This window comes from Falco punctatus, assembly GCF_963210335.1.
Source record: "Falco punctatus genome assembly, chromosome: 3".
Lineage (NCBI taxonomy): Eukaryota > Metazoa > Chordata > Aves > Falconiformes > Falconidae > Falco > Falco punctatus.
In genome coordinates, this window is record NC_137582.1 from 56,884,132 (window position 1) to 56,911,771 (window position 27,640).

General features: G+C 41.3%; 1 protein-coding gene across 1 annotated transcript in view; it reads left to right on the plus strand.

Annotated features, from left to right (window-relative positions):
* The window catches only part of ABHD3 (abhydrolase domain containing 3, phospholipase), a 38,243-nt gene that overhangs the window by 1,432 nt on the left and 9,171 nt on the right, over positions 1-27,640 (plus strand). The window contains exons 2-9 of the mRNA XM_080380439.1: positions 1,641-10,021; positions 11,631-11,794; positions 14,310-14,492; positions 16,253-16,298; positions 19,134-19,246; positions 25,111-25,284; positions 25,934-25,982; positions 26,066-26,231. Coding sequence (XP_080236565.1) covers positions 9,875-10,021; positions 11,631-11,794; positions 14,310-14,492; positions 16,253-16,298; positions 19,134-19,246; positions 25,111-25,284; positions 25,934-25,982; positions 26,066-26,231 — 1,042 coding nt within the window. The 5' untranslated portion in view covers positions 1,641-9,874. The remainder of the gene's footprint in view (positions 1-1,640; positions 10,022-11,630; positions 11,795-14,309; positions 14,493-16,252; positions 16,299-19,133; positions 19,247-25,110; positions 25,285-25,933; positions 25,983-26,065; positions 26,232-27,640) is intronic.

Sequence of the window (27,640 nt, forward strand, 5' to 3'; positions counted from 1 at the left end):
TTCTTGATCTGTTGATCTACCGAGGCTCTATCTATGGTCGTAATGTTCCCTTTTTGCAACTAGGAAATGTGTGCCAGGAAAACCAACAAAGTCAGAGACTGGAATTAGTTCTGGAGATAATCAGAATAATTCATCCCTTACATTTATTTTTCCAAGAAAGGTATTGCCTAAATTATAGATCTTAAAAGAGTCTGCTGCTACACTTCAGCAGCAATGCATGTGGTATTATCCTGGAGCTTCTCTCCTTATAATCCTTCTTCTGACCACTCCTGCTCTGTCTATCCCAATAGCCCTTGCCTCTCCTTCTACTCACCTACTTTTTCTATCAGATTATTTACTTGCCAAAAAAAAAAAGAATCTCTGAAGATGCCTGGATTATTTCAGAGGTGGCTTAGACACACAAGAATATAAGGTAAGAACTGGAACCCAGCATCTATTGGACTGAATGTGAATGCTCCCCTAAAAGCTAAGAGGGGGTTCTCCATAGCTCAAAATAGAGAAGCTTGTATCATTTTATTGGTGTGGTAAAAAATAAAGAGCGGACAGACTGATCTGACATATTCATTTGCCAGTGACTACATGACTGATTTCTAAACTCTGTTCTCTTGTCATTTCTAGCCCTACATGGCCACAAAAAGTTGCAAAATTGTCATTGGCTACATGATTAGGTTTTCCAGAATCGCAAATATTTTGTTGTGTTTTCTCTTTGAATCATACATTATATTATTTATTCTGTGCACCTGCTTGGTGTTTAACCAATCAGCAAGGAAAAAAGGTCTTTAGCTTTTGAACCTTTTCTCTGAATTAGCCTTCAAAATAACTTCTAAACACCAGTTTCAGACGGGGATTTAAAAAGTGACCACAGAGAATGGAAAAGGATATAGCTTTAGGGAAAGATTTGGTTTTAAAGTTATATTGCACATTTAGTGGTCCTATCTGATTTTTTTCTAGTATCACCCACAGGATTATATGTCAGCATTAAAATTAGTACTAGAACAATAAGCAAAAAAATCTAATTGTAAGTACCTGAAGACTATTTCAGACTCCCAGAAGGATGGAGGTAGAAAAATCAAAATATAAGCAGCAAAAGCAAAGACAGCTTTGAGTTTTGAAAAGAAGCTGAAGTAAAATCAGAGATAAATAAAACAAGCAAAGGTATAAACAAGATAAAGATTCCTTATGGTGTTGAATCCAATTAACATATTGTGATGAGAAAAGTGACAGATACAGCATTTTCAGGTATGTATCAGCATTTTGTTTAGACTGGGAAACTAGATACAGTAACACCTTAAGGAAAGAACTCATATTCACTTTTCAGCTGAAAAAAACCCTTGTTGGCTTAGGGCCTTTTGGAAGGCAGAGGGGATTAGCTCATTGGCTGGTTGGTTTTACACAGAATAAATGCATGCAGATTTTCTGTTGTCTCTAACAAGCCTCTGGTCCCTCAACAGAACTGTTCCCCTGATGAATGCTGAGAGTTCATCCCATCTCCTAAACTTGCATTTGCCACTCATTGCACAAAATGGCTATTTTACAGGCTTAGAGCCAACATAGAATAGAATAATAGACTATTTCAGCTGAAAGGGACCTACAGTGATTGTCTAGTCCAAGTGCCTGACCACGCCACTTCCCCTCCTCAGGAAGCTGTAGAGAGCCATGAGGTCACCCCTCAACCTTCTCTTCTCAAGCTAGACAAGCCCAAAGTCCTCAGCCGCTCCTCACAGGACATGCCTTCCAGCCCTTGCGCCAGCTCTGTTGCCCTCCTCTGGACACATTCAGGGACCTTCACATCCTTCTGAAATTGTGGGGCCCAGAACCGCACGCCGTACTCGAGGCGAGGCTGTACCAGTGCTGAACACAGCAGGATGATCACCTCTTGTGACCGGCTGGTTGTGCTGTTTGATGCCCCCCAGGACGCAGTTTGCCCCCTGGGCTGCCCGGGCACCCTGTGACTCACAGCAGCCTGGTGCCAACCAGCACCCCCAGAGCCCTTTCTGCGGGGCTGCTCTCCAGCCACTCCTCCCCCAGTTTATACTGGTACCTGGTGTTACTTTGTCCTAGGTGCAGAATCCAGCATTTCAACTTGTTACATTTCATCCCATTAAACATTGTCCAATGCTCCAATCTATCCAGATTTTTCTGCAAGGCCTCTTGTCCCTCAAAAGAGTCAATAGCACCTCCCAGTTTGGTATCATCAGCAAACTCGCTAAAGGTGCATTCAGCTCCTGCATCCAGATCGCTGATTAAAACCCCGTTCACACAACCCTTTGGGTTCTGCCTTTCACTCAGCATACCATGAACCTGCTCATCCTGCAGTTCGACAACTTGTCCAGAAGGATGCTGTGAGGGACAGTATCAAAAGCCTTACAAAACCAACATCCACTGCCTTCCCCTCATCTACCAGGCAGGTGACCTTATAACAAAAGGATATCAAATCAGCTAAACAAGACTTTCTCTTGTGAACCCATGTGTTCACACTTCAGGTAATTTAATCTATCAGTCCTCAAATTGTGGGGGAAGACACCGTGTGAACCCTCACTTCTGAAGTTAAAAGGTTTCTTTCTTTGCTTTTTGGCTCTACAATCTAGAAATCACACTCACTTGTAACCCTGCTCCAGCCTAGCATCAGCAGAGGAATGGGACTGTTTTTTTCTGCTATTGCTGTTATGAGAGGAGACCACCAGGGCAGACTGGCAGAGCAGTAATGACTTAAGCTGCTGCAGCAGAGGCAACCAAAGCTCGTCTGCCACAGGCCTCATTTACCTGAACAGTGCTGCTGTAATTAACCACTGCTGCCTGCCTTGTGAGGCAGCGCTCACACTGAATACCTCAGGTAGTCCTGACAGAGCAGTTAAATCACAGGTTGGAGGAAGAGAATCGCAGTGCTTTAGGCATACTTGCCTGTAATTGCAAAGACTCATTAATATGCATTCAGTGCAGGAATCTGAATGCACAAAAAGAACTACAGAATTAATTCCCTTCTGGCTACCTAAAATTATGTGTATTGCTGAGTCACGCCATCCTCCAGCTGGTGATTATGGTCTTCCTTACTACTTCCTACCATATTAGAGCAATCCAGCGAGGGGTCATACGAGAAGACCTCTGATTTATGGAGAATTCAGTGCTTTGCATAACCTAATGACATCCCTTTAAACTCCTTGTTATTGTTGGAGAGTGTATTGGCTTTTTGTAAGAGCAGCTGCTACCCTCCTAGAGGGTAGGCAGCCTTCAAGACAACCCTCATAAGGACGTTGGAGGTCATCTAGCCTATGCTCCTATTCATTAAAGCCATTCCTGAGAGGTGCTTGCCTCAACTCTGCCTGGTTGCCTTTCAGTTCTGCAACAGGTCATGCTCCAGCACGGAATCCTAATGTTAAGTATTTGCATGGACTGAAGAGAGACTTTGGTAGAAGTTTTTCTGGACTGTCTTGTTTGATTAAAGCTGAACTTGCAGCGTAGGATCTACTGTGCCTACTGCAGGAGAGAATCCCATGTGGAAAGCCTGCTTTTATATGGTTTAGAAGAAAAAAATCCCAACTTCTTGGAAAGACAATTATTAACTCGTGGAGTTTTGAGGGTTTGTTTACTATCTTGCACAAATCCCGAGTTCTCAGGACTTGTCATATGAAGGCTATATATATATATAAATAGCTTCCCAGGAGTCGAGAAAGAGCATCTAGTTTACATATAATGAGCAGAGAGTAGTTTTCTTTTTAAGATACAAAGGCAGAGCTTCTCAATTTATACCAATATAAGTCCAAAAATTCTTCCTTGGCAGTTCAAGACTTTATGTTAGAACAAGCAGTTTTCTTAATCTTCCTTTCAAAAATTGAAGGAATTCTAGATTTTAATTTTCTGGGGTTCCCTAAAAGGGGTTTTTATAATGCTGCTTTTTCCTGTCAACAAAAGTATTAGGAAAAGGTAAGGGAAAATTAGAAAAAAGTAAGCCAGTATCATGATTTTATCAAAATACACCTACTCTTCTGGGTGGTAACTCAACTAATTGAGGAAGAAAGATGCAAATATTGGCTGCAAATGAGATAAAAGATGCAAATGAGATAAAAGCTGCTGTTTTAACTTAAAAAAAAAAAAAAAGTAAAATTGTCCCAAATGTAATTTCAAAAATAATTATGAAAAGTATGTAGTCACTCTCCACAGAAACTTCTGGTCTGATGAACAGGCCACATCTTTTGAAGTGAAAATATACATAATGTAGATTTTCTCCAACCTCCTGAAGAACCAGTTCGGAACGATTCCTCAGCCTCTGCTGCCATCACGTGGCCACGTACCATCTCTCGTTAATGCTAAAACACACGTATCCTGTTAACTTTGTTGCACTTTCCACTGGCTATTTACCAGGTTCATTATCCGTAACACAATCCAATTTCTTCCTCGATTTTCAGAAATGCCAGGGGAAAATTGGCATTGATTTTTTTTCCTAGTTTCTGCAGATTAAAATATTTTTTAATGCCAGATAATGAGCAAGCTGTCATGTAACACAAAAAAATGCTTTGGTGGGTTTGGTTTTCACTATGCTACTGGCATCCTCTATGAAACTGTTAATTAGAACATTTAGATTAATCCACAGTGTCCATGCTGCTGTATCTTAGGGTAAACAGCTGATCACAGAAGAGATTGTAAATACATCACTTTATTTACCTGCTGTGAAACAAAACGAATCCCATGGAGATCTGCTAAAGAGAAGGAAATATTTTTTTTCTGTATCTGGCTAAACACTTCAATATGTTGAAAAAAGTGGTTTAGGCTAAAGAAGATTATCTTTCCCTAATAGGAGCATCCTGGAATCTTCTCTCTTGTTTAAAGTTTTAAGTTTTACTAGGCTAGGCTGAACTATTTTGAGTAAACAACATACCTCTGAAGTTAAGCTTGAAGTTTTAAATATGCGAAGTCAAAATATGTAGAAATTCTGTAGCAATCTAGGGCATAAATACTACAATACCATGTACTCATGTTTGCACATCTGTACAAAACCTCCTACTTCAGCATATCTCAGAGGATTGAAAAAATGCATATTTACCTGATATTTTCAAATGTTTAGCCACATATTAGTGGTTTATTCATAGATTATTTTTAAACTAGTTGATGTTTCCTTCCTTGGATGGAAGGATTAATTTCTTCCTCCTATTAAACTGCCTGATTGCAAAGATTTTAAGAAGAGTACTTGAAATTCTTAGATGTAGTCTGAACGAACTAGGTAATATTTTTAGACTGATAGGAAAATAAACTGTCTCCATGGGTCATCAAGATATGTTAAGAATGCTGCTAATTTATGTGCATGATAATTTTTGTTGCATTCAATAGGACTTAATTTAAGAGAAATGTCCTCAATATATTTGCTTTCAATTTATTTTATAATGTACTGTCTCATATTCTCAGTTTTCAGTATGCTGTGGATTGTCATCTTCAGTTTCTGAACAAAACAATTTTAAGTTAATTCACGTTTCTGAGAGTTATACTTAACTATATAACACAGAATTTTAATCTTTATTTTAGAACATTTTAGATGACCCAATACAAAGTTTCATCACCATTATTTAACGTGACAATGAGTCAAATTGGTCTGATCTCTACTAACCACAATTTTGTATTTAGCAGTTTGTCAGCTGTATTCAAATGCAGGGAACTGGTTTCATGTAGACTGAATCCTGTAAGAGGAATTCCAAGGCAGACAAATACTGGGCAGTCCTCATGTTGCAGCAGCTGTTGAAAGTATCTTCAACCACCTAAACAGAGAGTGAAATGATAGTGGACTATGTGGTCGCATTTGTAATCAGGCTACCTGCTACACCTGCTGAAATACACTTTAATTAAAGGAAACATAGTTACAGACAGTTGATAAAAATGAAATGAAACATTCCTTTTGAATCCTGTGCTCTTTCCTCCAACTTTACCAATTGAAAGGGCTGAAAAATAGTTCATGGGGGAGTGAATAGGAGCAGCATGGAAGAAAAAGATAGGGGTGCATGGATACTCAGGAATATGGAGATAATAGTAAGAGTAGCAAAGCTCAAGCAGGGGACAAACAGAAGCAGCTATTCCTAATACCACAATCATTGAATTTTTCATGAGCACCAAGAGTACAAACATAAACACGGCCTGGCTTTTTCCTCTGAAATTTGAAGAGCCTCCAACATAGAATACTTACATTGACTTCATTAATTCCCTACTTAGTTAACACTTAAGGAAAGAAAAATCTATAATATGCATGAGGAAGGCCTGAAAGATGCTGACCTGAATTTTTCAAATGCAACTTTTTTCTCCCATTCCGCTGTTGATAATAAATATCAGGAACAGTGAGTGCCCTCTCCCCTTCATTGATGGAAAACTTTTCAGATGTTTTATACATTGACTTGGCCCTTTAAAAGTATTCCCAACATAGATCAGGCTGACACAAAGATATTTTTTCCATTTTGTTAGATGAATGCTAAAGTTAAATGCTAAAAGAATATAAACAAATAGAACCTCAGGTTTTAAACTCTGACGTTAAAAGTCTTTTTGCCCCTCCTTAGAGGTGCCACAGTGCCTACTGAAATCAGTTCCAAGAGTGGAGCTACAGAGAACTGCACTGGAATATGCTTGAAATTGTTCATTGGAACATCAGTAAGAGTGTAGTAACTCCCTCCCAAATCCCAGCTGATCACAGAACCACCTCCCCTAACAAAAGATGAAATAAAGACAACATAGCACTAGTGTAGCCTCCTAGTCAAAAATGTAAATCAAGCTGTGACTAACCGATGGCTTCTGTAAATTATTTTCTATTGCTTAAGCAAGATAAATTGGGAGACAATATGAAAGAATCCTGTGCCCTTTCCTCTCTGCCTAATCTATAATCCATTAGAGGTGGGATGATGCAATCATTTTATGAAGCACTTAGAAAGCAGAGAGCATATGGCAAATAGTAAATCTCTAGGAATGTAGAACTGTCTTCCTCTGAAAAAATGCAGAGTTCAAAACACCATAGTGACCGCTTTATTTTCTTTGCACACACACAATTTGCAAGCACTAAACCACTTGGAAGTGACTGTAATATAAGCAGAATACAGCCTTTTTCAGCTCTGCAAAATGTGTTGTAGGTCAAGAGATAACCTTTTAAAGACTTTAAAAAAACCCAACACTGGAATGGGAGGATCTGATGGGGATTGCTTAAAACAGAAGGAAGCTACTAACATTATTGCTGTTGACAGTGTAACAACATGCTTACACAGCAACAAAACCCCTCAGCCCTTCTCAGTACATGTGATTTGTTTCAGTTTGCCTATAGCATGTCATATATGCCTGACATTGTTAATATTGCCATGAATAATCAACACAGGGTAGTGATCAAAGACCAGATAAACCTCATCAACCTTTGTGTCCAGATCTTTTTTTTGTGCATTCAATCTCTCTAGTTGATCAAGTCATTAAACTGCTGGTTTTGTATGCCTCTGAATAACCATTAACAGCTGTGCTTTCCACTTCTTGGTCAAATGTGTGTATATACATTTATAAGCCTTCTAGCCCCATGGGCACACACGCTGTTCTCTTTCTCAGCCATTTAGGATTTTTCTTTTCTTTAGTGTTTGGGTGGCTCAAGGATTCTTCAGCTGAATGGGGACAGGACTTGAATGCAGAATAGTTTGCCGTAAGCAACAACTAGTTTTCTTCTTTGGAAGTAGCACGTTCCTCTGGATCCGAAAGTCTAGTCCTCAGTTCAGCCAAACTGTGTCTCCGAATGTGCCTAAGTTCATGTTGTTGATGAAGCCTACATGTTCTCAGAACTCAGCTGTCTATTCCAGCTGCTCACACTTCATGATAAATCCTTTTGTCTGGGGTATACAACATACATTCCCAGCAAGTCAGGACCAAGACCTAGGTATGGCTGTTCTCCATAAGAAGAAGCAGAGGAAGTGCAGTGTTGATAACAATAGGTTTTCCACCCATTCAGTTTCCTTTTTCTGTAACAGCTGTGGAGAAAAGAAACAAACCCCGGATCCTTCCTAGACTCTGCTTACCAATTCCCATACTCTTCAATGGCTGCAGTAGCTCTGTCCCTGTGTCTCTGGAAACTTTTGACAGCTGACTCAATAGGAAGAACAGGGATTTTTAAGTTTCTTCAGAACCTTGCAATACAGTTTTATTAGTTTGCTTTAATAAAACATCAATTAATTACTTTGCATACTTTCGTCATTCTGATTCTTTAATAAAAAATTCTTACAGTTGTACAAACTGCTTTTACTTGAGAAGAAAAGGTGGTGATAAGTAGATTTCTGCTTGTCAGACTGAGTGGTAAAACATGCTTGACTTTTCCAAAGCCCATATCCAAATTAGCAATGCAGTCAGAAACTATTATTTTATTGCAAAGTCTTTGGATGTTACAATGGATTTTCATGACAGTTGTCAAAGCAGGACTGGAATTCACTGTTGCTGCACCAAAGCAGTGTTTGATCACACAGTATGAACATGGCAGCACTTTTTCCTACAGTATGGAAAGCTTAAGTCCCTTTCAGTATTTCTCTAAGTTAAGCTGTGGCCCAATATCCAAGAACTTGCCACCACTATTTCATGGTGAACTAGGAAAGGTTGGGCCCAGATGCTTTATGTTAGAGCAGAATCTCTTCTGGTAACATCTGTCTGAATAAGCAGAAGCAAACGAAACAGGCCACCACATCTCATTCCCTCCCACACACATTTTTTTTTTTTTTGTGTGTGTGTGTGTTATGGTCCCCAATTCAATTATATTTTTACATTTGGATATAGCAAAAGATGGGTAAGTTAAGAAGTGAAGAGTCTCACTGAGCAAAGTCTTCTCTCAACAGTCGTGGAGCTGAGGCATACAATAAGGATAAGGAAAGTACTTCTGTGTCCTGTGGTGCATGCATGCATCTCAAATAGCAGATGCTCAGCTCCAGAATCTTTCTGTTAATCAGCTGCTCTCCGAGTACTGTGCTAAGGAAAAGATGCAGATACTGTGTGTCTTTTTCTGAAGCTGAAGGGGGAAGCATCTGAGTTAGCAAACACGTGAGGGCCTCCGTGCAACAATCCATACGGCTGAAAAGGGAACGGGCTGAATTTCTCTTGGGAGTTAGAGAACACATCCACTCCTCTCTGATCCTCACTAACACCATCTAACAGCGGTGAGAAGTGCCGATGCACACTTCAGTCTCACTTAAAGTATTTAGGCATATTGCTGTTTAACCAGTGCAATACGTAGAAGCCCCGGTGTCCCCTCTTCCTCCTGTCCTATACAGGACGTGTCTCCTGTTCGAGCAGCGGTGCTCGGGAGCGGAACACGCTGCCTGCCCAGCAGTGACCGAGTCCCCACACGTCTCCGCCAGCTGCTCCTCTCTTGGACGGGCCCTTCCTACCTGACCCCACACGCCCTGCCCGAGGGAGAGCGCAGGGGCAGGGTGACACCGAGGGCGTCCCAGGGAGGCACCTACCGTGAGGCGGGCGATGCCGGCGGCCGCGCCGCGGAGGGGCCGGCCCTGCCGGCCGGCTGAGGTGCCCCACGCCGCCCCGGGCCGCGCCCCCGCCGCGGCGCTCCTGCAGGATTTCGTCGCCTGCGGGCCAGGCTGTGGCCGCCGTGGCCCGCTTGCCGGGAGGAGGCCGCCCGCCTGCAGCCCGCTCCTCCGCGCCCACCCCGGTGCCGGCCTCGGGCCCCCGCCCGCGCCCCGCAGGCCTCGGCGGCCGGCGCGGGGGCGGTCCGGCGGCGGTGCGGGGATGCCGCCGGCGGCGCTGTAGCGCGAAGCCGTCCGCGGGCAGCGGCAGCGGGAGACGGGCGGCAGCTCCTCCTTCTCCCTCTCCCTGCGCGCCGGGGTGGGCTCGGCCGCGGCAGCCGGGGTGCGCTGCGCTGCCCTGCCGCCCCGCGGGTGCGATGGACTGGCAGGTGCTGACCAGGGAGCTCTCCCTCTACCTGGAGAACCAGGTCCGCGTGGGGCTCTTCGGCTCCGGCGTGGGCTTGTCCCTGGTTCTGGGCTTCGGCGTCGCCTACGCCTGCTACTACCTCAGCAGCATCGCCAAGGTGAGCGGGAGGGCGGCGGGGCGGGCGGGCTCCGCAGGTGTCCCGCCAAGGGGGGCCCGTCCCGCGAAGGTCACCTCGACCCGCCGCGCTGAGGGGAGGCAGCCGGCGCCCTTCTGGCCCGGGGAGCGGCGGCACCTGAAATGGCTGAGCGGGGGCCAGGGCGCTGCGCCCCTCTCGTCCTCACACCGCCCGGTCCTTGCTCTGGAGCTGCCGCGCCGGGTCCCGGCTGGCCGGAACCCCTCGCCCCCGCGCAGGCCCGTCTCCGCGGCCGGGCCGGGCCGCACCGCGCAGCGCCCGCAGGGGCGGGTGAGCGCCCGCCGAACCGCTGAGGCGTCTCCTCCGCTGGGGCCCGTCGCTGCCCCCGGGGCCGGCCGGGCTGAGGCAGCGCCCGTCCGGCCGTGACCGGCCTGAGCGGGGAAGGGGCTGCGGCCTCGGGCCTCCCCGAAATGCAGTGGTGCCGGGGGGAGAGCTTCGCTGGGGCGATGGATTGGCAAGGGAGCTCAGGAGCCCTCCCTCCACAAGAAAACGCCGACCAATTTGGTTTACTGACAGGGCAGGTGATAAAGTGGTTTGCTGCCCTTGTGTCTGCCTTTGGTACCTTTGTAAATACCTTTGGAGCCACTGTTGCAGTGCTTTGGGAGCCAGGACGCTCTCGCATTGCCTTCTCATCGGAAGGGGTTTCGCAGATGAATTAGGCATTCACAGGGCTACAGTGAGCCTGATCTGATCTAAAGTGGCCCCCTGGTGAGAGTGCCTCATTGAATGCTTAATCAGCTGAAAATACGCATATCAAAAGAATTATGACTGTTGAAGAGGTGTGTTGCTACAGTCCTTCCCAGAACTGGTGAGAACATAGCCTTCCCCTTCGCTGAGAAGAGGGTACTTATTTTGGTCAGAGGAGAAAAGTGGGGGGAGGACATGCCGCTGCTGCTGTGTGCTTGGACCGGTTTTCTTCAAAGCCTCTATTATTGTCCTATTAATGCTTGCATGTTGGAGACTCGGTGTAAAAGACAGGTTTAAGAAATGTGGTTGCTAAAGCCTGAGCATGTTTGGTATACAGGGATTTCTATGTTAATTAGTATACAAACTTAACTTGTAAGAAAAATCTCTGTAAGCAGAGGATTATTAGAGATGAGTAATCAATGCAGTTGTATACTGTAGTGTGAGATGGGGGGAGTGTCCTACCAGGTTAACATAGGTACTGCAGGTGCACAAAGTACATGGATTAAGCGTCATTTCTATGTAGTGCAAGAAAATTAATTCAGTAAAATCTTGCCTACTGTGAGGCAGTGTGGTTTTGATTTGTCAGTGAAAGACACAATACCGGTAAAAGCAGAGCTAGAACAGCATGTGATTAAAAATAGGTAAGGAATCTGTTATATTTAGTGGGTTTCACTTTTCAGTTGGGCATTTTGGTGTTTCATTTGGGTTTTGTTTACTTATCTCTTTACCATAAAGGAAAAAGTGTTGCAAATGATTATACAAAAGAGATCAGTTTACTGGGAGAGGATTTAAACAAGGTTTAATTTCTTTCTTTCTTTCTTTCTTTATTGGTTGGTTGGTTTGTTTTATATGAATGCCCATGCCTGACTTCAGTCTTTCTTCCTAGAAACCCCAGTTGGTGGCCAGCAACGACCGTTTCTGCCGCTTTCTCGAGGAGTATTGCCCTGTTGTGACAGAAACTTACTATCCCACTATTTGGTGCTGGGAAGGTCGAGTGCAGACACTCCTGCGTCCCTTTATCACCTCTAGACCTCAAGTACAGTACAGGAAGTAAGTGCCTGCCTTTTGGAAAGTGATTGATTTGGTAGCCAGCAGTTACCTTACTCTGACTGTGTCACAGCTACCCTCATTGCTCAAGCTTGTTCCTACGTTTTTGCTTTATGCCCACCTTTACAACTCCATTGTAGACTTGGAACCATCTCTGTCCTGGATAGAGTATATAGTAGGTTTAAAAGGTCAGGGTTCCCAAATGGCCCTATTTTAGCTCAGAGAGTTTTGCAGTACTGAAACATTGGTGACAGTATAGGAAAACGGATGTGGGTATATATTCAAAGGATCACACAATGGTTGAGGTAGGAGAAGACCTTTAGAGGTCACCTTGTGCAACCCTGCTGCTAAAGCAGGGCCACCCAGAGCCAGTTGCCCTGAATTGTGTCCAGACAGCTTTGGAATATCTCTAGGGATGGTGACTACACAAAATCCCTGGGCAACCTGTACCGGTGTTCAGTCACAGTCACAGTGAAGAAATTGTTTCCTGATGTTCAGAGGGAACCTCCTGTGTTTCAGACTGTGCCCGTTGCCTCTTGTCCTGTCAGTGGGCACCACTGATAAGAGCCTGGCACCATCCTCTTTGCACCTTCCCTTCAGGTATTGAAACGCATTGATAAGATCCCCTGAGCCTTTTCTTCTTCAAGCTGAGCAGTCCCAGCTCTCTCAGCCTTTCCTCATAGGAGAGATGCTCCAGTCCATTCATCATCTTTGTGAACCTTTGCTGGACTCTTTCCAGTATGTCCATGTCTCTCGTGTACTGGGGAGCTCAGAACTGGACCTAGTAGTCCAGGTGTGGCCTGGCCTCACCAGTGCTGAATAGAGAGGAAGGTTCACCTCCCTCAACTTGTTGGCAACACTCCTCCTAATGCAGCCCAGGAGGCTGTTGGCCTTCTTTCCTGTGAGGGTGCATTGCTGGCTCATGTTCAGCGTGGTGTCCACCAAGAATCCCCGCATCCTTTTCTGCCAAGCTGCTTTCCAGACAGCCAACCCCCAGCCTGTACTGGCGCATGGGGTCATTCCTTCCGAGGTACAGGAGTTTGCACTTCCCCTCATTGAACTTTAAGAAGTTCCTGTCAGCCCATTTCTCCGGCCTGTTGAGGTCCCCCTGGATCAGTCACTGGGTGTATCAAATATTCTGGTGTTTGAATGCCATCATTTTGCAAAGGTCATGCAATCACTGTATCTGTCCAGCGAACCAACCTTAATCATAGCATGGCCATGTTCAGTCTTGTTTTGAATATATAAAACTTCTGGGATTTTCAGAGTAACTTTCACCAGTGGGGTTTATGTTGTGTTCTTCGATGCCTAAGTTCTAAGAGGGAAAAAACCCTTACATTTATTGTTTGTCCTCAGCTGATCTCTCTCACACAGAAATGAGGCTTATTCTGGCAAATGAGGCATTTGGCACAAGACCTAAGGAGAAGTACTTTTATGCGCCGGAACCTGGATGCAGCACAAGTTGTTTCAGCTCTGTTTGCATGGTAGAATAGATTTAGCATTTAGCAGCTTCCCTTAGTTTTAGTAACTAGGAAACATTCCAGTGGTATGGCCATGTTCACTTTTTCTAGCGCTTCTTGTATACTCTCTTATTTCAAGGTTTGTGAGGGAAGAACATAGTTCCATGGGGCAATGCTTATTTTGTACCATTTGAGATTGTGTTGGCAGTACACACCAGCGTTGCATCTACTTCCCATTACTGAAAAAGGGCAAAGCTGAGCTAGTAAGTCCAACAAGGCTGATGAACTTTAAAATCTGGAGTAGGTGCTATCAAGACTTTAAAATGAAAAATTAAATGCAAGGTCGGCTTACGTTCTGGTAATTTCTATACCAACTCTCTCATACAATGTCCTCATTGCTGGGCAGAGGGAAGATGATGTATGTTTCTGAAAAAATAATGAAACTTTCTTGTCATTGTTTAATGCATGCTTAGCTTCTTGGGATATTAGAATATTTGTTGCATTCTTAAGATATATGGTTTAAGAGTGCATTCTAGCAAAGTTCGTGGAGATACAGGGTGAAAGATACAGTAGTGTGTCTGTCTTCTGCATGTTTAAAACATAACAAAGTGTTATTCATTATATATGCTGTTTCTTTGGATAAAGAGAAAAAAATGTGATACATTTTTAACACATTTGCCAGCGTGCTATCAAAAGATCCTTGAATAATCCAAAGGAAATCTGTGATACACAAGCCTACATAAAATAGAAGGCAATGCCAAAAATCACATTAGTTAAAGCTTCCAGTACATCAGCAGCACTTCATCAAAGGCCAGCTCTTAGTTTACTGTGAACAGGAATTACTCCACAAATTGACTGTGCTAACTCATGTCAGCTGTAGGCATGACTCTTTCTGAATGGCAAACATGCAAAAATGCGTAGTTAGGTGCCACTTTGAGTATTAAAACTTAATTAAAAATGCGGAATTCATACCTGGTAATTTGTACACTGTAAGCACTCTCAATAGTCTGCATGTATTTTTCAATCTAATCAGTGTTGTCTTGAAATGTGCCTTTCAGTGAGCTCATTAAAACAGCAGATGGAGGACAGATTTCGTTGGATTGGTTTGATAATAATGACAGCTTATATTATCCGGATGCCAGCACAAGACCCACTGTCCTGTTACTGCCTGGCCTGACAGGAACAAGCAAGGAATCCTACATTCTTCATATGATCCATCAAAGTGAAACGCTGGGATATAGGTGCTGTTGCATTTCATTGCTAGTATTTTTTTTCTAATATGAACAGCTATTAGTGTATATATATGTATAAGGTGCCTTCCCAAGGCAAATGAAATCTAAAGACATTAGTTTTACATAAGGAAGTATTATTAGTAGTAATAATAATAATAGTAGTAGAATTATGTAACAGGCAGTACATTCAGAAGGGCTGTTTTAGTATCTACAGATGTGCCCCAGAGATTGCAGTGAAAGTAAGTTAAGACTGCATAGGCCTTTCCTGCTGCTTCTTCAGTTATAATACCAGTATTTGTGTTACCTTTACACTTTCTAGAGAAGGGGGTTGTATTCAGCTCCAAGAAGACTTGTGTGGATGGGTTGCTGGCAGTCAGCCTCGAAGGAGGTCAGCTTCTGAATGCCAAAATTGCTTGATTCAGCAACCTCAAGTCATGAGTTCAGAAAGGAGAGCTAGACTACTCTTACTGATGGTGGTTAAGAGGTTTGTCACCTCTTAATTTTCACTGCTTAATTTGGTTTTATTATTAAAGCTTCTGGTCCGAGTTGAGTAAAATAAGTGGATTACTTGATGGGTAGATTCCTTTATGTAATCATTTTGCAGCTGCTGTGCTTTAAAATAAGTTGTCATTGTGCCAGGATCTGTATTTAGAATATTACAATTTGTCTTTGCAGATTGGCTTCTGGTACTGACTATAATAAGTTTTCAAATGTGTATACATGAGCTTTTATCTACATGTCTGGCTATCTTTTCTCTGTTCGGAGGTTTGGATAACTGCTTTACTAAATTGTGAAAGTAAAGTAGCACTTTAACTGTTCAAAGTACTTTTAAAATCACTTTAAAACTTTAAAAAAAGTAAAAAATATCAGAGGAAGAAATCAACAACTTCTTACTATTAATTTTTTGAGTATTCCTGAAATACCTGTGTTTGATCACCTAAGAAACGAAGGTATAGCATTAAAAAGGAGACCTTTACATCAGATTTCAACAGAATGCTATAATTTTGGTTTTAAATAGCAACATTTGAGAAAATACTGAAGTAAGTAATTTTTCATGCCTTTGGCTCATCTAAAATACATATATATTATTTAACGAAATTTTTACACTGAGGTGGTAGAAGAGTAATAGAAAAGTATGATTCATTAAGAAAACATAGATCCTTAAATCATGGTAATACTGCTAGAAAATTCAGAGTCCCACCAGCATACAGAGAACAGAAACTTCTGCTATACCAGACAAAAAAAATCCCATCCCCAAGAACCTACGACTTAGATGCAGCTGTCATAATTTTGATTTGGCTCATTTCTTGCTATTTAATACAATTATGTAGCTTTAGAGGATGTCTGCACATGGATCTCTGATGTCCTCTTTCAGAGCACTGCTTCAGGCTCAGCACTGCTTCAGGCTCAGCACTGCACTAGCAGAGCTTATGTATGGCTCGTATTTGGCCAGCTCAGGGTGCAGGCAGAACAAGATGCGTGTACCATCTTCAGGTAAACCCTGGGGCTCTCATCCTGCTATCTGACCTCGACCAACAAATCGCAGAGCTCATATAGAGTCCCACTGACTTCAGTGAACTCCATTTTGGTATAAAGGTTGTTTCACACAGGTCAGACTTTAGGATCCGTAGGACAGTAAATATTTATGTACTGAACTTATTCATAGAACTGGCTTATTTTATATATTTTCATTTTTTGTGTGTGTTTAAGTTATCTTTTTCAATGGAATGAACAATGTGTATAATTTAATTTATTATCTCAATTTTTAGATGTGTGGTTTTTAACAATCGGGGAATTGCTGGTGAGGATCTTTTGGTAAGGATGACTTCTAAGATAAACATTTCTCACTTAGAAGCGGTATATATGGAATCATTTGTGTCTATTTGCATGCCTGGATTTAAATGAGAGACACTCACAGCATAGGTTGAAAATGCAGAGAAGAGAATCTAGTCATCTGGTTGATCAATCATGTGCCAATATTAGTCTTCTATTTTAAAACTCAAATGACGTCAACTGGTCAACACAGTTTTTGTGAACATTTCATTTTAGAAAATAATTTGAATTATTAATGTCTGTAACATTAAAATGAACAATCCCTACACTTTTCTTTCAAAAAAAACCCTACACTATCTAAAATGCACAGATCCGAGAAACTGTTCAATCAATTTAATTTTCTCCCATTGTTTTAACATACAAATCCAAATATAAGCAATCATAATTACTTTCCCAGTTGCCAATATGAGTTTAAAGTAGATTTTGATATGGTTAAAAAGTTGTGCCATAAAAATTGATCCGTATTATATTATACTGAATGAATGAACCAGATTTATATAGATAGCAATATCCTAAAATTTAAATGTGTTCTTGTATTTTCTCAGCAATTATGACATTTTTTGTCTTTGGGACAGACATATCATGCTTGCTTAGAAATAACTGGCAGATCCACAGATGACAAGTTCTTGAAGCTTAACGTTTTCTGCAGCTAGGGACAAGGCATGATGAAATACTGCTGAATAAGCTTTGTGTCCTCGTATGCGTTTTGTTGACGGTTCTGCAGCTGGAATGAATGTGCATAATACTCAGTACTGTTTTGCACTTTTTAATCCCCTGGTTTCAAACTTTAAACAGCTCAGAATGTTACCCCATAATCAGATAAAGCATTTCAATGCAAATATTGCCATGTTAAGAGTAGTTTTCTGCATACTTTTGGAGATGGATCTACAAAGCAGTTTTGTGACGCACAAAGTCCTTATTGGTGAATTTCTGAATCATTAAGAGAAAAGATCTCTTGTTTGGATGTATTGTGTGTATTATACTGTAATCAGATTTACATCTTTAAGCTTTCTAAGATCTTACTGTGAAGCAAAACAGCTGAAATTATCACATTTTCTACAGAGGGGTTTCTACATTTTAATATAAAATCCCTAGTTAGTGAGTTTAAAGCATAGTTGAGCACCACAGTAGAAAGTAGCATGCAAGTAGTTCTTTGGTAGTCTTTTTAAAGATAGATTCAGATTTACACCAAATAATAGCTATTTAAAGACTCAGTTTTAAAAGGATATTCTCATTGGTTATTGAAAGTTACTGTGAATGATTGTTAGGAAATAGTCAAATATTAGACTGACCACAGCCAATGTGAGCTAAGACAGTGTTTTAAAATATCTTCATACAAGTAGATAGAGAGACATTAAAGAGTCAGGAATTAACTAAAATTATCATGGAGGTTATCTCTCTAGTTTTATAACCTTTTAATCAAATACACTTTCACTTAGAATACATTAGACCCTAGTTACCAAAAATAATTTATTTTTCCATGTAAACTCAACAATTTAATTAAAATAAAACACATTCACACTGTTTATAATTAATAGGGTGTAAAACAGTGAAGAGTGATTTTGTGTGGATGAGAACTGGAAATGCAACATAAATGGAAATCAAAAACGTCTTCAGCTTTAATTATCAAGATTTAGCTTTTTGTTCCTTTTTCTTATCTTTGACTTCAACATTTCAATATTTTTGTTAAATATGTTTTAAGTAGTTAGTTTCATCTAATTAAACCTGTTAAAATTGCCCACAAATAGCCAGACTATTTAACAGAAAGCAATTTAAAAAGAACACCTTAAAATACATTATTGCTTCAGGCAGCAAATAAGTCAAATTAACTCATAATTAAGTTTTTACATATTTATTTTTAATGTTTATACTGAATTTGGGCAGGCCAGCCACTACCTATAGTTAAGTCAAGGTCACTAACACGTTAGTTGCAACTCCACAATTAAAAGTTCTTTTTTGCTGTAGAAAAAATCTAGAGAACACCTAGAAAAAAATCCTTATTTTGCTGTGATTCTTATTGTACCTGAAAGGACTTACCTCCCTTATACTGCTCCAGATAGTCCCCCAGATTGTGGCCTGTAGCAGTTGTCTGTGCAGGTGAGGCTCAAAAGCTGTGCTTGTCCTTCAAAAGCAAGGAGGGGGCTTACCCAAATCTCAGTGATGCCAGTGGAAGTCGTTCCAAGTCTCAGTTCAAGATCTGAAGAGACACTGGTGATAGACACAGAAGGCATAATACATGTATTTCATTGCTTTAGTTAACACAGTATTTTAGTAAATTAGGTAAATGGCCCTGGTGAATTTATTAATCTATTTATTTGCTTTGTACTGTGTGTAGAATCTAAAGATTGGCTTCTTTTCAAATGCTAGCTGAAACTTGAAATCTAATATTTTATTCTATATTTGAATGTGGGCGAAGATAGTAAAATTATCATTATAACTTTATTTTCTGTAAATTGCAGCCTTTATGATATGTTTCCATTTCCTCAGGGTATTTTAAAAATATTGGTGCCGATCTAGTTCTGATGTAGTTCTGTCTAGTTTAGCTCATTGCTCTGTGTTCAGATTTTGTCTAATGACCTGGAGGTTGCAGATACTGAGATATTTGTCACCTGTTTTGTTTTGTAATGATATCAAGTATAACTCCTTCCTCCACCTCCTTGCGAAATGCTCTGGGTTTGTATTTGCCATTATGCACAGCCTCACAACAAATGCTAAGTTTATCTTTTTATATAAATGATCCTCTGTTCAGTTTGCTTTGTCTTGGAAGGATAATACAAAAGCTTATGATGGCATTTTTTTCCCTCTGAATCCTTACAGACACCAAGGACTTACTGTGCAGCTAACACAGAGGATTTAGAGGCTGTTATTTATCATGTACACAGCTTGTACCCCTCAGCTCCGTTCATGGCAGCCGGTGTTTCTATGGGAGGGTAAGGTATTGTGTAACACAAGTCTCAGCTTAACTATGAGTGTAAAATAAGACTGTTATAGCCTGATTGTAAATTATTACTCTGCAATTCTTGCATTACTTACTGAACTACAGCTGACTTGGGTCTGTCTCCAACAGTCAATATTCAGAAGACTTTTAGAAACTTCGTATCTTTAAGGCTTTTAGCTCTGTGTCAGGGAAGGTCAAAAGTGGCCAACATTCAAAAGTTGAGGAGGGTGGAGAAAGACTGAAAACACTGACAGACAGATTGACAGCCAAACAAGTAGGCAATACAATCGTTGGAACCTATGGAGGCTGTCTTTGGAACAGAGGAATAAAAAATAGGAACTGGAGCTAACATACCACGTTTCTTAGCAACCTCTGGAAATGACAAGGTTTATCTTCACTCTGTTTGGGTTCTGCAGTGTGTGGGTAGGTTAAGCTGGAAGAGATGTGGGTATCTGTCTGGCTCGGAAGCAAGAAGTAGTATTGTTGTTGAAACCAGTATGGGCTGATACAGCATGTGTTGTTAAGACTCGCTGAATCCTGGCTTCTCTCCAGAAAGCACAGCTAGAACAGACAATGATAGCACAGTTTCTTAGAAAAATCACTGCTAGAAGCTAGAAGAAACGTTCAGACAGCCTGTTTAATTAAAGTCATAGGAGAGAAGAACTTCCATTAGAAATACTGCAGACACAGTGGTAATTTCCTGAGACTTCCCTTCTTTCTGGTAAGTTTTATGGAGGGTTGGCAGATATAGCTTTGTATATTGACATTAATCTACTATCACCTTGTAGGAGCTTTGAGGTAAATACAAGTTTGGTCAAGCAATGTAGTTATTGATAATCAAATAAGTGACTTGGAAACCTTTTAAATCAGGCCAATCTTTTTCCATTTGTGTTGCTGGGATTTTGCCATTGTCTTCAGTATGAAGACATATGAGTCTCTCCAGTATGTCAGTGTCTGTCTTTCTAGGAAGCTCAAATGGGGCACAGTACTCCAGATGCAATCTCCTAAGTGCCAAATACAGGGACATAATCTTTTCTCTAGACTTGCTTGTTTTGCTCTTACTGACAAAGCACAGTGTGTTGTTAGTCATCTTCATTGCTTCAAGAGTGCATTGCTGAGTCATATTCTGTTTGCCCAGCTTGTTTTCAGCTGCTCTCTATCCAGTCATTAATCTGTCCTTGGTGCAGGACTTTGCTTTTGCCTTTGTTGAACTTCATGAGGTATCTGCCAGCCCATTTCTCCGGCCTGTTGAGGTCCCTCAAGAATGGCAGACATGCCTTCCAGTTCACTAACCACTCCCCACAATCTGACCTGCAAGCTTACTAAGGGTGTGTTCCATTTCATCATCCAGTTAATGAAGACATTACACAGTATTGGCCCCTGAGGAACACTACTACTATCTCATCCAACCACTCCAGCTGGACTTCAAATTCCTGATCACAGCTCTCTGAGCCTAGTGGTTTAGTCAGTTTTCTTTGCACATTGCAGGTCACCTATTCAAACCATGTCCCTCCAGTCTGGCTACATGAAGACCAAGAAAGACCATCAAAAGCCTTGCTGGAGTCAAAATAAGCAACGTCCACTCCTTTCCTCTAATCAACGAAGGCAGTCAGCTCATCATAGAAGACAATCAGGTTGCTCAGGCATGCTTTGTCCTTGGCAAATCCATGCTGGCTGTTATCGGTCACTTTCTTTAACTTTACATGCTTGGAAATGGTTTCCAGAGGATATTTCCAAAGTGCTGAGGTTAGGCTGACTGGCCTGTATTTCTTCCTCCTTGCCATTCTTGTAGATGGGTGCCTTTTTTTTGCAGGCATCAGGAATATTCCACAGCTGCTGCAACCTTTCAAAAGTAATAGAGAGCAGTCTCATAATGACATCGGCTGCCTCCCTTTGGAGCTTTGGTGCACCTCACCTGGTCCCATTGACGTGTCTATGCCCAGTTTCCATAACTGGGCCCTAATTTGATCTTCCTCTGCCATGAGTAATACTTCATTCTCCCACACTCTGCCACTAGGCAAAGGGACCTAGTAGGCCTGAGGGCAGGCATCAACAGTAAAGACAGGGAAGAGAGGTAGCCTCTGCTTTTTACAAATCTTTTTTTCACTGGGTTCCCTGCTCTGTTGAGTAGTGGTCCCAGGAGGGATTAAAGACTGGTCAGCCTAACTTCAGTTCTTTGAGAAGATCCTCTGGAAGTTATTCCAAGCATATGAAGGATAAGAAGGTGACTGGATTCATCAAGGACAAAGCATGCCCAAGTGATCTGATGATGACTGTCTTCACTGATGAGGGGAAGGGAGTGGATGTTTTTTCTGAGCCTTTTTTTTGTACCAATGCACTGAGAGAAGCCTTTCTTGTTGTAGAAGCCTTTTTCCTGTTGTCCTGCATAGTTCTGTCCCTTGCTAGTTCTAGCTCCAGCTGAACTCCAGTATTCCTAACTGTATCCCTGCGTGCTTGGGCAATGACTATTTCTCCCAGGCAGCCCACCCCTCTTCCACCTTCAGGATACTTCCTTCTTGAACTCAAGTCAGGATTTTTTTTGTTCCTCCATGTGGTCTTCTGCCACTGTTGCTCAGCTTCTTTCATATCACAGTGTACCACACTTGTGCTTTATGTTCAGTTATCCTTAAGGTCAAACAGTTTCCCAGACCCCTTTGCCCATCAGGACCATCTTATCATGGGATCCTGCCAACCAGATCCCTGACTAAATTAAAGGCAGCTCTCTCCAGTACTGTAATTTTGCTTCTTACCTTCCCCACTCACTTTTGATCTTAAAAATCCATCATCAAATAATCTCAGCAGCCAAGACTGTTCTGCACCTTCCCATACCTGATGGGTTCTTCCTTACATGTGTGTAGCAGATCCACAGAATATTTTCCCTATTTGGGTCATCGATTGCGTATCAAAAGATTGTCCTCAGTACTCCCTAGAAATCTGGTCTGCTTGTGCCTTGCTGTGGCAGGTGGTGTTGGGATAGTTACAGTTCCCTGTGCTCAGTGATTATGAAGCTTCTTTTAGCTGTCCAAAGACTTGGATTCTCTATTTCCTCCTCTTGATCAGGATGTTTATAGCAGACACCTAGTATGATACCCCCTTTGTCAGCCTCCTATCTAATTTCGATGTATTAGCTCTGAATTGGCTTACAACCTGTCCCAGGGAAAAGTTCTGTGCATGTAAGTGGATTCTTTGTCTGAAGTGCAAACCCTCCTCCTTGCCTTCAAGGCCTTCATGAAGAGTCTGTTTGCATCCATCATACATAGTCTTGTCTGCCAGTGAGTCCTCCATGTCTCTGTGATAAAATAAACTTTTTCTGTGGCTATGCACAGATTTCTATTCCTTTTTTTCCTATGCTGTGTGTTCATGCATGTGCTGGTATGTGAGATGGTCTGCAGTCATGCTACTTTCTCAGGGAAGTGCGAGACCCTCCCTGATACAGGCTGCCTGGGGAAGTGTTTGAGTCACCATCCCTGGAGGTATTTAACGACTTGTAGATGTGGCATTAGGGAGATGGTTTAGGGGTGGACTTGGTAGTGTTAGATTTACAGTTGGACTCAATGATCTTAAAGGTCTTTCTCAACCTAAATGATTCTATGATTATGCTTCATCAGGGCATACCAGGCCTTTTCTTCTCTTCAGGCTTTGTTCTCCATCTCTTGACAAACCTCGTTTAAAACTCTTCTTCACAAGGTTAGCAAGTCTGTTGGTTCTTATCTCATTTGGCACACTATTTCTCTGTAGCTCAGACTTGAATGCGAAACGTGAAATAACATGCTGTATTGCAAAAACAGGTTTAATTGGAAATGGTGAAAGCCGAAGAAGCGACTGCAGTAGAGGCTTGTTTCAATGATGAGATGCAGATTTAAAGGACAGTAGTTCTTCATGGGTAGGGTCATGTGTGGTGCACAATTACACTAGAACTAAGAGGGCCAGGGTGTGGTAGATGAAGAACCAGCTTTTCAGGGCTGAAGGTGCAGTGGAAGCTAGCTGTTCTGTGGCTGGTACAAAAGACCAGTTCAATTCTTGGTGTCATTTCTGTCCTTGGCTTAAACTAGTTATGGTATACTAAATAGTGGTGAAGTCTGTTGGTGTGGGACACGGGATCTGTGTTGTGTCCTGGCTATCTTGCCACCACCACTGGGCGATTTTAGGCAAGATGTTCCACCATCCTCCTCCAATATGTTTTTGAAGTCCTGAATCACAAAGAGAAAGCATATGCTTACTTTTACAGATAACTGGAAGAATCTCTCATCATCCACATGGGACTGTTTCCATGCTTCAGAATTGATTGGAGCACTTGCATGTTTAAAATTAAGCAGGAGCAGAGATCTCACCAGGGGTGTATTGTGAAAATCATCCACTTGTCTTGATCTTACAATAGTTTCTATTATCTATCCCTTTTCAAAAATTTCTGAATAGCCAGTTAATCTATATAGGACATATTTGCCTAATTAAGAAATATAAACATTCACTTCACAAAGATGTAAATGTAAATGAAAGCCTACTTGTTCTACTGATCTTCAGTATGTATTATTTCGGAAGGGACTTTGTTTTTCAGCATAAAGATTCCTGAACCTTCTCTCTATCACAGATGTTCTGTGAATTCCCTTAGAAGTGGCTTCTACTGCTACCGCAACTTTGTTTTTATTGGTTAATGGTTCAGTGTTTTCACTGTATAGACTGGCGACTCACAGGTTCCCCCTCTTCTGTGGGTGAGAGGGAACACATGCTGCCTAACTCCTACATGTGCCACAGGTGACTCCTCACTGGGTTCAACAGTGTAAGCTGATGGCAGGAGCCCATTCCCCAGTGCTGTTAGCTGTTCTTTTCTTGCTGGTTCCCACCAACTGGCCAGTCTTCAGTAATACCAAAGACTAGTTTCCCTTTTGTACTCTATGATCTGGTAGGTAATGCACAGGGATAGAGCCTCTGTGATGGCAGGCTGGTTCGTGATGTTTTTGCTAAAGGTTGCTGTCTCCTGAAGTATGGTAGATGAAGCCAAGGTGCAGAGTAGTGGTGGTCTAGGGAGCTATATTAAGTTGTAGAACCTGTAATGCTTTGAGTGAAAGGCTTGGTATTAAAGTGGTCATTGCAAATTTGGGGCCACAGGCAGTAAAGTAAAACTTAACAGCTTTTCTGTTAGTATTTTTCTTTTACTCTTTCTGCTATTTTCATTTTTCTAGATTTGAAGGGTCAGGTACTGGGGAACTCTCCCCTCTCCCCCAGGTTGCAGCTGGTCAGAAAGGCAAGAGTGAAGCTGTTTATTTGGCTCATAATTTTGTGTCACTAGTTTTATTTGTTACCCAACATTTCATTCTTTACATGGTTTGTGTTAAAGAACAGCTGTGTTCTCTCATATATGTGAGGTGGGGTAAAATGTATTACCTTCAAATCAAAAGACAGCTTTGTAGTGAGGCAGGCGTGCCAGGGGCAGCTTGTATTTGTCAGGCACACTGATAGATTTATCAGATCAGGAAGACCAAGAGCTTGTAAAATGGTAAAATTTACTAACAACTTGGGAATACCTGTTCCATGAGTAAGATACATTTATTTGACCTTTTCCTCCCTTTTAGTGATATAAATAAGACTAGTACATCTCTATTTATTTCTAAATGCACTCCTACTCACATCCTACACAGCGCACTCAGTTCCTCCCTGACAGCAGAGAGAGAAAGTACACTTCATGAGCCATATGTTGATTACATTGACTACCTTTTAGAAATATTGGGCACAGCTGTAGGGCTGATACAAGAAACTATTGAAAAACAGTCAGAAAGGTGGCTGATTGTTATATTTGCTTTAAATTGAAGAAAACAATTTGATAGTATATATGTTTCTGTTTTTCATTTCTGTTTGTAGCATGCTTCTTTTAAATTACCTGGGCAAAACTGGCAGAGACACTCCTTTAATGGCAGCTGCAATTTTCTCTGCGGGTTGGAATGTTTTTGAATCTGTAGAATCTCTGGAGAAGCCACTAAACTGGCTTCTTTTCAACTATTACTTGACTACTTGTCTACAATCCTCTATCAGCAGGTGAGTTGCCTTCTGAACTATTTAGCAAGGTGAAAGGATGTTAGCATGAGATCTACAGCAGGTATAATATTGGCAAGATTAATGCTGTAACAACACTTTATGTAGCTGTTCTGTGTGCATCTTCTGTAAGTTTTGAAATCAAAAGGGTCTTTGCAAGAAACATCGTCATCAATGTGACTAAATTTCTCGGCTCCTCAAGGAACTTGGCACAAGACAAACTCTTGTGTGTTTATGGATTAAGCAAATGGATTTTTAATTTTTTTAGACATGCACATATTGACTTTGAGTATATATGTGTATATACTAATTCTTCTAAGTTGGCATTGACTGCAAAAACATGGAAAGTACTAGTTCATCCTTTGCTTTATAAAATTATTTTTTGTATTCCCAAATATTTAGCTCTCTTATCTTTGGAATCTTTCTCCTGGCTTATCCAGATTTTTACTATGTTGCTGGATGTGCCTGCATATGAATGAACAAGTCTTCTGTTATTGGATTCCAGACAGATTTTTAATATGACAGAAAATTAAAAACAAGCATGTTCTTGTTAGAGAATTATTTTTATAAATGTATCTGTAAAGCAGAGAACTTCTGCATCTGTTTATATAACAAAAAGCAAGCTCTTCCATTTTTTTCTCTTTCTTTTTAGGCATCGACAAATGTTGGAAAAATTATTTGATATGGATCTGGTGATGAAGGTATGTGGGAATGTTATTTCTGCTTTAGCTGGGTGCTGTTTTCCAAATGCTGACAGTTTCCCTATTTGAATTCTGTACTTCAGGCTAGAACTGTTAGAGAATTTGATAAGCAGTTCACTTCAGTCATGTTTGGCTACCGTACAATTGATGATTACTATGAAGATGCTAGCCCGTGTCGCAAGCTGAAGTCAGTAGGCATTCCAGTGTTATGCCTAAATTCTGTGGACGATGTTTTCTCACCAGGTCATGGTAAGTTTAGGCTTTGAAAAATATATCTATCTGTCTATGCAATCATTAAGACAAACTATATAGGTCTGAGACTGAGCTCAGACCTGTGTGTGGAGGTGTTACGTTACTTGTACATAGGTTCAAAACCTCCAGGAATGGTTCAGTCTTGCAATTTACTTACAGTGTAAAAGACACATAAAACAGCTGATGATGCGGAGACCTGATTAGTACAGAATGCAGAAGCACACAGGGTGGCAATTAGCTATAGTAGAGTCTTTACAGTCAAAAGAAAGAAATATGCGCATTTAGGGTGTGAATTATCTCATGGTAAGGAAGATACCAGATGTATTGCCCTCTCAGAAGCATCCATTTCTATTCACCAAGTACAAAGAGAGCCTATAATGAAGAACTTGGATTCAGATGTCTGGATTGTAGACATTCAGGGTTCAATGAAAGTGAAAACACAAGTATTTTTTTATTGCCATTCTTCAGTCCCTACAAAGAACGTCTGGGAGCTGCTTGTGTTTCAGATGACCTGAAATCCTCAGCTGTTGATCTCAGTGCCACCTTCAGTGCCTGAAAATTAAGTAAGAAAAATTAAGTAAGAAAAAATGTAAGTTAGCATGTAAGCCAAAATCTAGGGTAAAGGAAGAGCGAGAGTGAAGGTGAGCTGCTGGAAGGAGGCACGTTGGAATCAGTAAGAATCTAACTAGAAGATGAAGCAGCAATGTCAGCTAGTGACAGATAAGGGAAAACGGAGTTTTCAGCCTTTCGCCCTATTTTCTGCAAAATGTGATCATTATGAACATTTTGCTTTTGCTATGAAGTTCAAAACCTGTTGCTGACTGTCTTAAAAAGATATGCTTGTTCCTGCGGTCTGTGTATTGGTTAGTGTCTGAGAAGAGAGGGAGAACAAAAGCTAATGTAGAGGAAAACCACTGTGATGAACAGCTGGTTGAGGGGACAGTCTTCACAGTGAACACTTGACATCTTTAAATATGAAGTTTATACACTCGATTTATTTCAATGAAATTTTCTTCTGCCACAGCAAGTCAAGTGAGATTCTTGTAGAATGAGTCATGAAACCAAAGCGAGTAGGCAAACAGATGAGAACAACAAACAGAAGAATGGAGGAATTGGAAGAGACTCTGTTTGTGTAGTTTTATCAGTGTGCAGATGTACAGCACATACAGAAACATGCACACACTTACATTACTGTTTATAGTTTGAAGACCTGTTAGAGACAAATGTGACATGAAGAAAAAAGGGCTGCTCCAGTCAAGTGCACTAGAGACAGTCTGATTTCTTCTCTTGAACAAAAAGTATCCATGCTATGCATGAACAATATAAAGAGGTGACAGCCACCTAATGTGAGGGGGAAAAACGGTGACTCTGGATAAGCCAAACACTGGTAAAAATTGGTTACGCTG